Here is a 12,480-nt window from a genome sequence, read left to right on the forward strand (position 1 = left end):
ACTGCACTTTGCATAATTTCTGTAATCCATCTAGTGCATGAAAATAAGTTTCCTGACATCTGATTCAACAGCCTGACCACACAGAAATCCATAGATCATACATCTAGTATTTGACTGATTTGGAATATCATGAATACCCATTTTATTCTCCAACTGTATGAGTCACACAATGATTGAATGGTTGATATGACTGAAACCCATTGCCTCATTTCTATACAAAATGGCATTTTTTGTTTGGCACAAAGGACACAGAACATTGGTCTGATGCTAAGTAGTCTACCTTGACTTTTTTGTATTCACTTTCATGAACCATAAATTGCCTCTGGCACAGTATTCAGCAGTGATAATAAATTCTTTTGAAAAAGTTTTATGACATCCATATACTATCCTTATAAATTTTTTCAATAATTATCCACTAGATAATGGCACAAGACTTGTTACAGTTATTAAAGGACACATAAGTTTTTTCCGGTTACACCATGTACTTCCATTTTTTATTTGTTAGAGACAGTTTTCTAGAGTTGGCTTCCCTCCTTTCAAATGGCTAGGTGGTTAAGGCGCTCGACTCGTAATCCGAGGGTCACGAGTTCGAATCCCTGTCACACCAAACATGCATATCTTTTCAGCTGTGGGGGCATTATAATGTGACAGTAAATCCCAATATTTATTGGTAAAAGAGTAGTCCAAGAGTTGGCAGTAGGTGGTGATGACTAGCTGCCTTCCCTCTAGTCTTACACTGCAAAATTAGAGACGGCTAGTGCAGATAACCCTCGTGTAGCTTTGCGCGAAATTCAAAGCCAAACCAATCTTATATCTATCTATATCTGTCCATCACATTATATACCTAAGGACATTTATGAAAATATTTGAAATGTTAGAGACGTCAATCTAATTTGTAGTATTCAAACTACATGAAAAATATAACGAAGTGAAACACTGATTTTTACTTTCCTTCAAGTTAAAGTGCTCTGTTCCCTCTTAGATTTTTTAGGGCACACTTTTATACTCTCAATAATAACTGTCAACACTGAACACTCTGTGTGTGTTATGTTATTTGGTTACCAGATTTGTTTCATGTACCCTATGCGGTTTTACACAACTGCAACATCAGATGGCGTATCTATGACCTGCTGACCCTCGCAAAGCCTTCATACTTTTATTCCTTTTGTTTGGTGATTCAACATGCCGTCTGGAGTTGTGCCACATGCATACACTAATCATACTATAAACAAGTCATTTCATGTCACTCAGACATATGTTTTTTTTGTTTTTTTTAATCACAAAATACGTGTTCAAACGTTATATCAATAAATTCAAGAATCAGTAAACGCCATACAGACAGACATCAGTTAAATTACAGGCATTAACGCTAAGCAGCATGTGTCCCTAACAGTCGTGTAGAAAAGGCTTCCAAGCATATATACGTATGCACATAATGTAACTTAACACGAACAATAACTGTAAGTGTTCCAAATAGGTTTGCTATATACTGGAGCAACATATCAGCTTTCTTATACATAAGTAGGAAAAAACCTATATGGAAAGACCAAAGTACATCATTACAACGGAAAAGAGCGCAGGTTGGACAGGAGGGGATTACATTGAAGAGACTTTGAATTTGTATACTGTTCTTTGGACTATCTAAAATATCTCAAACAAACACTTCCCTGAGAAACTGTACACAACACATTTCATGTTTACCAATCACAGATGTTATTCCCTCTATTCTTACACTGCTAAATTAGGGACGGCTAGTGCAGTTCACCCTCGTGTGGCTTTATGTGAAATTTAAAAGAACCCAAACCTTTCTTTCACAGATATCTTGTGAAAATAACGTGTGTGCATGAAATTCTTGTCACTTTTTCAAATGGATGTTTTTGTTATTTTCAATACTGTTGCCTGGGATGTATGAACTACTTTTGCTAATAGCCTTTATGTTCCTGGATTCTCATCTGTTACAATAACCCACACTGTGCTTACCATGTCTGAGGTATGATTTATTCCAGATCTTTTTCTAGATGGCTCAGATATCCCTAATTGACCCATATTCCTATCTTTTCCAGTGCCTTTTATGTACAAGAGATATCCCAGTCTTGTAAATTATAAATTCCCAATCTGAAAACACCTTTACGATCAAAGTGTACGAATATTTTTAATTAGAAAGTACTATTATGTATCCTTCCAAAAAAGTGATTTTTGCATTACCTACAAAGTGCCAAACAATGTCAAATATTGTTCTGATATATATTTCATTCCACTGTGACTACATCTGCTGTAGATGTCACACTACTTGTTGACTTAGATATTCAAAATAATTTTAACATAACTTACTTAATCCCTGTAATTTTATAATCATGAAAGAAGTAAACTGAAATGGTAAGCTGCAGTGAGAAAATATTTTCAGTTGTGATAGTTAAGTTCTTTTGTTTCAGTGAGAATGTGTAGAATTTAAGTTCTAAATATGTGTAGTAGAAGTTCAGTATTATATGCTTTTTGTGAAGTCTAAAAATATAAGCATGTAATGTTTCCTCAAGTATTGAATTTCATAACCATTTTTCTTCAATTCATGTAGAAAAGGTGTTTATTTTTAGATTGGAATGGTTGCATGGCACATGACTTTTTACACTCCTGAATATCGTACAGGTCGTCAAGTCATTTTGATCTGTAATGACATAACCCATGTTATTGGAAGCTTTGGGCCAAAAGAAGATGTTCTCTTTTTGGTATGCTCTTTATAATTATTCAATGCATAATTATTTGTTTTTTCTGACTATTTTATTGTACTTAATATTTTAAATTTTCTAAAAACTGGTTATTTCTTACTTATAAAACATTTTTTTTATTCTTTGATAGATTGTTTAGGCAGAGTATTCTTGATGAAACTTTGTAGAATGGATGGCAACTGCCTGTTGTGGGGACACAAGTGTAGAGGAAAACATTTTGAAAGTCTTCTGCCTTTCATCTTCTGGTCAATGTGTGTGTAGGTGTTGTCAGTCTTTCATAGTGTCCTGGTGGATTATGGAGAGCATGTTATGATTGGTTGGATTATCACTGTTTTTTATTGCAGGAGAGATTTCTTGTAGATTCATCCAAAATGGTAGCCACGGGCTACTCACTTCTAATCTGTTATCTCTGTTTAGGGAAGGTTTAATAGTGTTAATATAAAATTATTCTTTGATTTGTCCTGTTTTCCAGAATTTGTCTGTTTCGATGATTCTAGTTTTCTCCCAGTTTATTCTGTGTCCAGTTGATGTGGTGTGCTCTGCAATGGCAGAATAAACTGGGAGAAAACTAAAACAATTGACACAGGCAAATTCTAAAAGACTTTCAAAACACTGTCCTGTACACTTGTGTCTTCACGACAGACAGTTGTCGTTCATTCTACAAAGTTTCATAATTTTTTATTTGTGTAATTAAATGACTATAACATGTTTCAGTTGGTGATTTAATTATATAAAATAATTATAATTTCATACAGATGAAACACTGGGAGTACCAATATTATTTCATATCATGCTTTCTGAGTTTCATATTAATTTTGGAAAATGAATCTATATTTAACAAAACACAAATTATCAAAGTGTTGATGCATAACTCCTTTTTTACTTCCTGAAATTAGTTTGATATCTGTTTTTTTCCATTGTAAAAACAGTAGACTAAAATTGCAACTAATATAAAAAGTTAGTAAAATTATGCCAAATTAATATTTGTAATTTGTTCCAAAATTTGTTTGAATATTAGATAGTACACAGTTTAGTATTTTTTTCATCTTAATTGTATCACTAAGAGTTACTTAATAAGAAATACAAGTAACATACTGTTTTCACTATCATTCACAGAGAGCATCTGAAAAAGCACGAGCACTTGGAATTCCTCGTTTGTACATATCAGCCAATAGTGGTGCTCGTATTGGTTTGGCTGATGAGGTGAAACAACTTTTTCGTGTTGCATGGATAGATCCTTCAGTGCCGGATAAGGTATGTTTCTTTTAATCTTCAACTCTTTGGTGGGCAAAGGTTTACCATGCATGGGATTTATAGTTCTGATACAAGGATATACCTCAAAATTATACATATATTTAATTTTTAATTCATAATCATTATATATTTGACATTTAGTTTGACTTATTCAATTGCTTGTATATTTTTGATATTCCAAAATGTGGAATAATGTTTTCTTTGTGAATTTTACATCTCAAATTTCTTATTATTAAACAGTGATGGTTTTTTTCATGTGTATTCCAAGAATATTTTCTTTTTGGAAAAGAAAAGTTTTTAATGAGATTTTTAATTTATAACATTTAGTATTAGACACATTACAGCCATAAAAAACACTGTAAAAACTGATTTATTTCCTTTTAAATTTCCTTATTGGAAGACAAATCTCAACCCTTATTAACTTATTTTTGTCATAGGGTTTTAGATATATTTACCTCACCCCTGATGACTACAAGAAAGTTAGTTCTCAGAACTCTGTTGTTGCAGAGATGATCGAAGACGAAAATGAATCTCGTTACATGGTTACAGCTGTCATTGGTCAGTCTTTAATAATTTAATGGAAACTCAAAAGTCAAATGATATTTGCATTTAGAAGAAATTCTGTGTTTATACACATGTCTAATATTTGACTTGTGTAATATTTTTGAATATACTAAATTATTTTGAGTGTTTTTGTCTGATAATTGAATAAATATATATGAAAATAGGCATATATACAATTAAGTGTGGATGTGAAACATTTTTCCCACTTTCTGATATTTTACATCTTATAATGCTCTTCACTATTGTTATATTTATATTAACTGAATAGAATAATATTGGACCTGCTAAAATACACCACTAGAATATGTATGTGTCTTATTATTTCCCTCTTACATCAGTATTAAGAACCAAAATTATAGTATTTATGATTCAAAGTTCAGATTGGAAAATGTTCACGCTGATTAAACAAATAAGTACTTATAAGTTGACTTGTTGTCAGTTTAATATTGGTTACCATTACTTGAACACTCACTTGTATTGTTTGTTTTGTTTTTTTAATTTTGTGTGTCTCAAAGATGTAATTGTATGATAAAATTAATACAAATGTTTTTTTTATTATGAGCTAATTGTAATTATTCAGTTTGTGAGACATATTTAAAAAGCAGTCAATTATCCTTATGAATTTACATGTCTATGTAAATGGTCTATGGTCTATGGGTTTGAGGTTGGATGATATTTTGCTTTTGATAACTTCATTATCCTTTTGACTACTTGAAAGCTAATACATTTTAATGCTTCAGTTTAATTTTCATCAGGTGCATCTCTTCTTGAACATAAACTTGTAGTTTAAAATCGTTTAAAGTAGGCAATCTTTCTTTAAATGTATATGTTTTATATTGAATTAGTTTATATTGTTTAAAACTTGCATCTTTTCTCGACCATCAAGGTAAGGAAGATGGTCTGGGAGTAGAAAATCTCAAGTTTGCTGGTGCTATAGCTGGAGAGTCATCCCAAGCATACAACGAGATTGTTACTATAAGTATGGTAAGATTTTTTTTATTTGTTGTATGTTGAAACATATTTTAATCATTACTTCATATAAAATATTTGTTTATTTAATACACTTTTAGTCATCATGATAAGTTTGATTCCCTTGTCACTACTTCATTGAATTATTATCTGAGCTTGTAGAATAAGTTATGAGTTTTTTCCTAGAAAATATTTTAAAGTATATTTTGAGATATTACAAACACTAAACTTATCTTTTAACACATCCAAGTAGTTAGTTTTTTGCTATCAGTGTAATTACACAACTACAAACATGTTGATAAGTGTTTTAAATTTGTATGGCTAACTATAAATTGATCCTTTTTATAATTTTGTTCAGTTTACTGAAAGTTTCATTTGATTTGTATTTTGTATTAGAATTATTGAAATTCAAGTGTTATAATTTATTTTTGACTTGGTACTATTTTACTCTCCACCTAACCTCCACCAATCATATTGCGTCTTTTGTGCTAGTCCCTCTACCATTGTGGCACAGTCCTCTCTTTTTTTTTTTTAATTGGCACTACAGTATTTAGACACATGTTACTTTGTTCTACGTATGAAACCTATTCATTCATGTGTAAATCCTTGCCAATTTCAGCTTAAAGTTTTGAGTTAATATTTAATATCAAGGTTTTGTGTACATTTGTTTTCAATCATTTCTTACATTTTTTTTTATTGAAAGTCAAAGTTGATGCCAATGTGGACAATGGTAACGTCACTAGTTCACAACGAGGCAGATTGACATTGTTTGCTAAGGAGGTCCAAGCTTTAATCCTCAAAGAGTTGAACACTTTGACTTGTTCTGTGGTTTTTTTTCCCCCATTAACATACTTTTGAGGAATTTGTTCATCAGGTTGAGCACAGTTTAGACTGTTTTTTCAGCTGTTTACATAATTTTGACAGTCAATGGAGTTTATCAACCACATCTTTCCTGCAGTTTATTGTTTAGGTATGTCAAAATTTATGTTTTATCTTTAGACCTTGATCTCCTTTCTCTTCTTTGTTAAGTAACAGTCCTTGTCCTGATTGTTATTTTGTTCCTCCCTCACCCACCATTCTTATTCGTGGTCAACGTTTTGCTGATCAGTTGTCGTTAGGTGTGGGTATGCTCCGTCCTCCCTGGCTGTTGGATCAGTGTTCTTTTGCTTATCCACATGCCTCAAATCCCTTTTTGGATTCACAGTGTTTAAATTTTCTCCTTCCCTTGTAGGGTTAGAATCCTAGTGCTTTAATTCATTTTAATAGGATTTGCTTTACTTTGAACATCCTTTTACATGTTATTTCCTTTTCACATATTTTATCTTAAGTCTTCTCTCAGTCTACTGATCAATTCCATACAGAATTAAGTAGTTTCATTTAGTTTTGCATTAGCTTCCTCTGTGTTCTGTTGTGTTGGTCATTCTTTTGTATGTCATCTTCATGTGTTGGGTCTTCAGACTCATCATTACATGAAAGACTGACTACTGCTTGCCTCTTCCCAGGCCCAGTCTTTCATTCATGCCTGTTTCCATCTCTAAGAATCTGCTCAGATGATGTTTCTCATCAAGACAGAAAAGTATTTTCTAACCCTAACACAATACCTTATTCATTAGGGGTTCTCTTAAATTCCCATCTCAGTTTGGCCCAGCCTTCTTCACTTAGGCTCTGAGATATGGAGTGGACAATTGCTCAAGCACTGTATTCTCCTCCTCTTACTGTTCAAACAGCTCTGTCTCTTTTGGAAATGTGAGTCTCCCTGGAGGATCTCATTCCCTTCAGTTGAACATACATGAATTCCCTTCAATGGACACATTTCAACTAGGGAAACTTCTCCCACAATCCCATAAGCCATACTATTACCTTTCCTCCAGGAAACAGGACTTGCCTTGTTTAGTGGTTTGACAGGGCACTTGTCACAATGGGGATTCCACTTCCACCATCTCATCTGTTCACCAATGCTTCATTGATGGGTTGGTGGGAGCTTCTTTCAACTCTCAGGTGACTTTGGGTCTATGATTAATCAAATAAACTACTTTCCATATAAACATCCTGAAACATTTGGTGATTCAGTGGGATCTCAATCATTACCTCCCATTTTTGCTGGGACAAGTGGTTACAATTCATTTAAACAATTCCACTGTCATCAACTATATCACCAAACAAGGGGGAACCAAGACCAGGTCTCTGTATTCAAACATTCAACTTCCTGTACTGGGTCCACGACTATAACATAACAATCTTAATGTGTCAGGTTCCTGGGATTATGAATCTGGCTGCAGACTTCCTGTTCTGTCCCAACAAAGTCTTTTCTATGGAGGGGTCCCTTCATCTTCTGGTTTTTTAGTGGGTGTGTTCTCATCTAGGAACACTAAATGTAGATGCATTTGCCATTCCCTGGAATGCCAGACTTCCTTCTTTTTGGCCTCCTGTATCATACCCCTTAGCTTTTTGTGGTGGGTGCATTCAATCTGGATTAGGGAGCTCTTCATCTGTATGCTTGCCCTTCAGTAAGACTCATCTCCAGAGTGATTTCCCTCATTCAGACCACTCCTTGTTGTGTGTTGCTCGTTAGTCCACATTGGCCTGCTCAGTCACTGTTTCCTCTGCCCTGATCCTTACTGGAGTAACAACTTCTTGACCCTACCTCAGTTCAAGTCATTCATCCAACAATCAAGATCAGACATGTTTTATCCTGACATCATCAAAATTCATATTCACACATGGCTTTTGTCTGGCCCATAACCTCTATTGAGGGATTAATTCCTCTTGTAGTTTCTTTGCTTACACATACCATTCAATCTTCCTCTTTGCCTGTATATCAAAGACATTACTGAACCTTCAGACAGTGGTCCATTCTCTATGGCTTCTCTTCTTCAACTGTCCAAATTCTTCACCTGGTCATTTGATTAGGATTTGTCCGTGTCTACTGTTACCAGTTATTGGGCTACCTTGTCTAACTCCTTCCTTTTTCCTTTTTTGTAAATCCTTCTCCTCCACTATTATTTATTTTATTTTCCTTTCCTTTTGTATTGTCTGTCCACCCTGTTTCTTTGTGTTTCCAGGTTAGGAACTAGATATGGTTTTCTTTATCTCCTGGCTCATTCTCCATTTGAACCCATTGTTACATATTATTTATACCATCTTTCTCTTAAGACCTATTTCCTTCTCCTCCAAGCTTATGATCATTCTTGTTCTGATACTTATACTATTAATGCTTCCTGCACCTGCTACCACTCTTCTTATGTTCTCCTTTATTCTGATTGTTCCTTCCTAAAACATCCACTGCTCCTGCCAATTGCACACTCTCCATTGTGTTGTTTCTCCAAGCCCTCCAGCACGTATTTACCCCTCATTTCTTCTAGTGGACTTCTGGTTCCTAGTCGCGGGAATTATGGACCATGGAGGTTTCCTCAAGAGTGAAATTTGTATGGTAATTAAAATTTCCTAGTGTGTTGGTTAATTACTCCCATCCTATTGAGCCAGTCTCAAACAATCTTGACAAGTTGACACTTTAGACAGTATTGAATATTCTAGAGAGACTTGTATTGTTTTAATTAAGTTTAAACATTCCTGTCAGTTGACGTGTATTTGAGCTTGTCTAAAATAAAACACTTTTCTGGAATGATGGATAACTTTTGTCAGTTACTTTATTTGTTAACTATCTTACACCTTAATCAGTGTCTTTGATTTTAAATATTAATTATTATATGATAAAGTGTGAAACTATGTAGAAGACCAGTAACTGATTATGTAAAAAGATATTCAGAAACCTCATAAAGTGAACTAAAACTAATTTTCTGAATTATAGATACATTTCTCTTTTTATTCATTAATTGTAATTTATGAAAGATACATCTTTGTAATTAAAACTAATTTGATGCATAGTAGCTCATTTTCTTTTCGTTTGTGTGGATAGTGTAAATTATTTTTAAGTGTTGAAATTGGGATAACACAGTAAAAATATTTATAAATCTCATTTTAATTTCAAAAAATAAAACTTTCCTAGAACTGTTACCCAGTACTTGAGATTTTTTTTTTCTAAATAACTTGACAAATTTCTTTGAAGTGGGTTATTTATCAAGATCTTGTTAATTTATTTTGAGGTTATAATAATTTGTATTCATTGTCATCAGGCATTTTGTTATTGGAGTACAAGCATAGCCCAACAACTATTAAAAATTCAACACTTCTATATATATGTGATTTTATTTTCAAATTATTCAGCTACAGTTTTCTTTTTTCATGGTTTCTAGCAACCTTTCTTATGCATTTCTTCTGTTTATAACATCTCTTTGACTATTTTTTGGTTTCCTCTATCATCCTAAATGTTGATCCGTATAATATTGTGCAGTTTTTTATTGCCTACACTTACTTCATCTACATAAATCTATGAGTGTCCATAAGTTTTGACTGTGAATTTCTTCCTCTGATTTTTCTTTTCTTTATAATTCCTAATATCATTTTAAACAAGTTTGCCATTGGACCTGGTTTTCTTATAAGATTAATTTTTATTCAGTGCATATTCACTCTCATAAAAAAATATTGCACAACTTCAAAGAAAACAATGAACACATGAACTTATAACAAAAGATAAACAAGATTAGACAATTTTTATATGTAATTCAGGGTTGTCAATCTGTTATTAACAGTCATAACATTTCTTTTGATTCCTTTAAAATTGCATAACAATACAACACTGTTTTTCACACTGTGTTGTTTTAACATCAATAGAGATGCCGTAAAATAGGATTTTTTTTCAGGATAATATGTGAAATCATCTATTAAAACCACTTTAAAGTGATTATTATCATGAGAAGTTACCTATTAAATATTCTTTGCATTTGTATTGATTACACTGATTTCGTGGGTTAACGGTTTTTATATAGGTTACATATTGTATCTGGATTATCCTGACTTAATGGGTTAATGCTCTTTATATAAATTATATGTCATATATTAATTACCTTTATTTGATAGGTTAATGTTGTATATTGGTTACACTTATTTGATAGGTTAATGTTCTTTATATAAGTTATATGCAACATATTGATTACCCTGATTTGATGGGTTAATGTTCTCTATGTAGGTTACATGTCGAACTATTGGTATTGGGTCTTACTTGGTTCGACTTGGCAGCAGAGTGATTCAAGTTGAAAATTCCCACATAATTTTGACAGGAGCTGGAGCCCTTAACAAGGTATTCCTCCTCTATACAAATGTTCACTTACTTTTCAGATAAGGTAAATAGGAACCCAAAAGTAATGGTGCTGTTAAACCCATTTAAAATATTTTTGTCTGTATTTTAAACATATATTTTCAATAATATTTTAAAGAGTAGAAAACTCAGATTGGGATGTATTCAATGTTATTAATTTAATCAGAATTTTTTTTCACTCCTATATGTCATATATATTCTGTTTAAAGACAGGTTTTACATAAAAACTTCCTGGTTGCAAGAGTGGCTAACTTTCAGAAAGTAAATTTTGTATGTCTAGCTGTGTAGTGGAGTTAACGAAAATATAATGTATTAAGTAGTAATAAATTAATTTTGAATTAAATGTGATATAGCTACTGGGGAGGGAAGTATATTCATCCAATAACCAGCTAGGTGGCATCCAGATCATGCACAACAACGGAGTAGCACATACCACATCACCTGATGACATTCATGGTGTTTACATCATGCTGAAATGGCTTTCATACATTCCAAAGGTAAGAGATTTTTTAATTAAACTTGTAAAAAAGCATTATTAGGTGGTTGTTAAACAAATTGCTTATAAAATAAATTGTTTGAAATACTTACAATATATTCCTAACCTGGAATCATGTTTTCATGTTACGAACATAGTCTGTACTTCAAATGTAACGTGATATAAAGATTGTTATATAAAAGTAGTTTTTGTAAAAACATTTAAAATGTGATTCAGAATATAATTTAAACTTGTATAAATAAATCAGTATGTAGTGTAGAGTACAAAAAATACATGTTCCATAATGTCAGTTAAATGTGAACTATCATTTGTGAGGTCTTTTAGATAGATTTTGACATAAGATATTGAAATATATATGATTATAAAATTCTATGGAGAACTTATCTGCACAAATTGGATTGAAAGATTATTATAATAATGGAAAATAGGCTTCTTGAATAGGAATGTATTTAGGCTAGCAGTCAGTATAAGTGTAATGTTCCATGATAGCTTTATATTTAAATACATACATTATCAGTAAAATATCTGAAATTATGATTTTCTATAAGTTTAAATATTTTTTCATTATTAAATTTGAAATTTAGCAGAGAAATTTTCAAAGGTGTGAAAGTTGTTGAATTGTGTTATTGTATTGTATACAAACAAGACAAAATATTATTACATATATAAATGTAACTTTGGCAGGTTTTTTGCATTTTGAGAAGTTTCTTGAATGTTTAAAATAGTTTTCCCATTTTTGTCAAATTTTTTTTGTTAATTTTTCTTGCAAAAATTCCTGTTGACTTAAACTTTTACACTTAGTTTTATAAAACTGTGTAAAGTAATATTTAACAACTTTAGCTTTATATTTAAATGTTCACAGGGACCCATAAAGATATTTAAAATTATTCTTCCAAAACAATGGGCTATGTCTCTCTGTGTTTATTCTATGAACCTTCCAATTACAAGTAGCTCATACCTTTGTTAAAATGGTTTGTTTATGAAATTGAGTTTTATTAGATTTAGGCACGTTTATTGACCAGTAACATTTGTGTAGGAATTAATTTCTAAAATGTTCATGGTTCTTATAACAGATGTAAAAACTTAATTTTTCAGTTTGTTTATAACAAATGATTTACACTGAAACTGAAAGTTTAGTTTCTTAACATTTCAGTTTTTCTCTTTGCATAATATACTTAGCATTTTGTAATATTTCTTCTGATTTGAAAATTACTTTTCTGCTTGAAAATCAGTTAAGTCTTAACAGTATAATTATGTGT

General features: G+C 32.0%; 1 protein-coding gene across 2 annotated transcripts in view; it reads left to right on the top strand.

The window, feature by feature from the left end:
- Positions 1–12,480, top strand: part of LOC143241046 (acetyl-CoA carboxylase-like) — a 135,023-nt gene that overhangs the window by 111,865 nt on the left and 10,678 nt on the right. For both annotated transcript variants that reach the window (XM_076484510.1, XM_076484511.1), the window contains 6 exons: positions 2,592–2,723; positions 3,840–3,977; positions 4,415–4,535; positions 5,428–5,525; positions 10,597–10,707; positions 11,079–11,222. In XM_076484510.1, the coding sequence (XP_076340625.1) occupies positions 2,592–2,723; positions 3,840–3,977; positions 4,415–4,535; positions 5,428–5,525; positions 10,597–10,707; positions 11,079–11,222 (744 nt within the window). The remainder of the gene's footprint in view (positions 1–2,591; positions 2,724–3,839; positions 3,978–4,414; positions 4,536–5,427; positions 5,526–10,596; positions 10,708–11,078; positions 11,223–12,480) is intronic.

This window comes from Tachypleus tridentatus, chromosome 13 (assembly GCF_004210375.1).
Source record: "Tachypleus tridentatus isolate NWPU-2018 chromosome 13, ASM421037v1, whole genome shotgun sequence".
In the NCBI taxonomy this organism is placed as follows: Eukaryota; Metazoa; Arthropoda; class Merostomata; order Xiphosura; family Limulidae; genus Tachypleus; species Tachypleus tridentatus.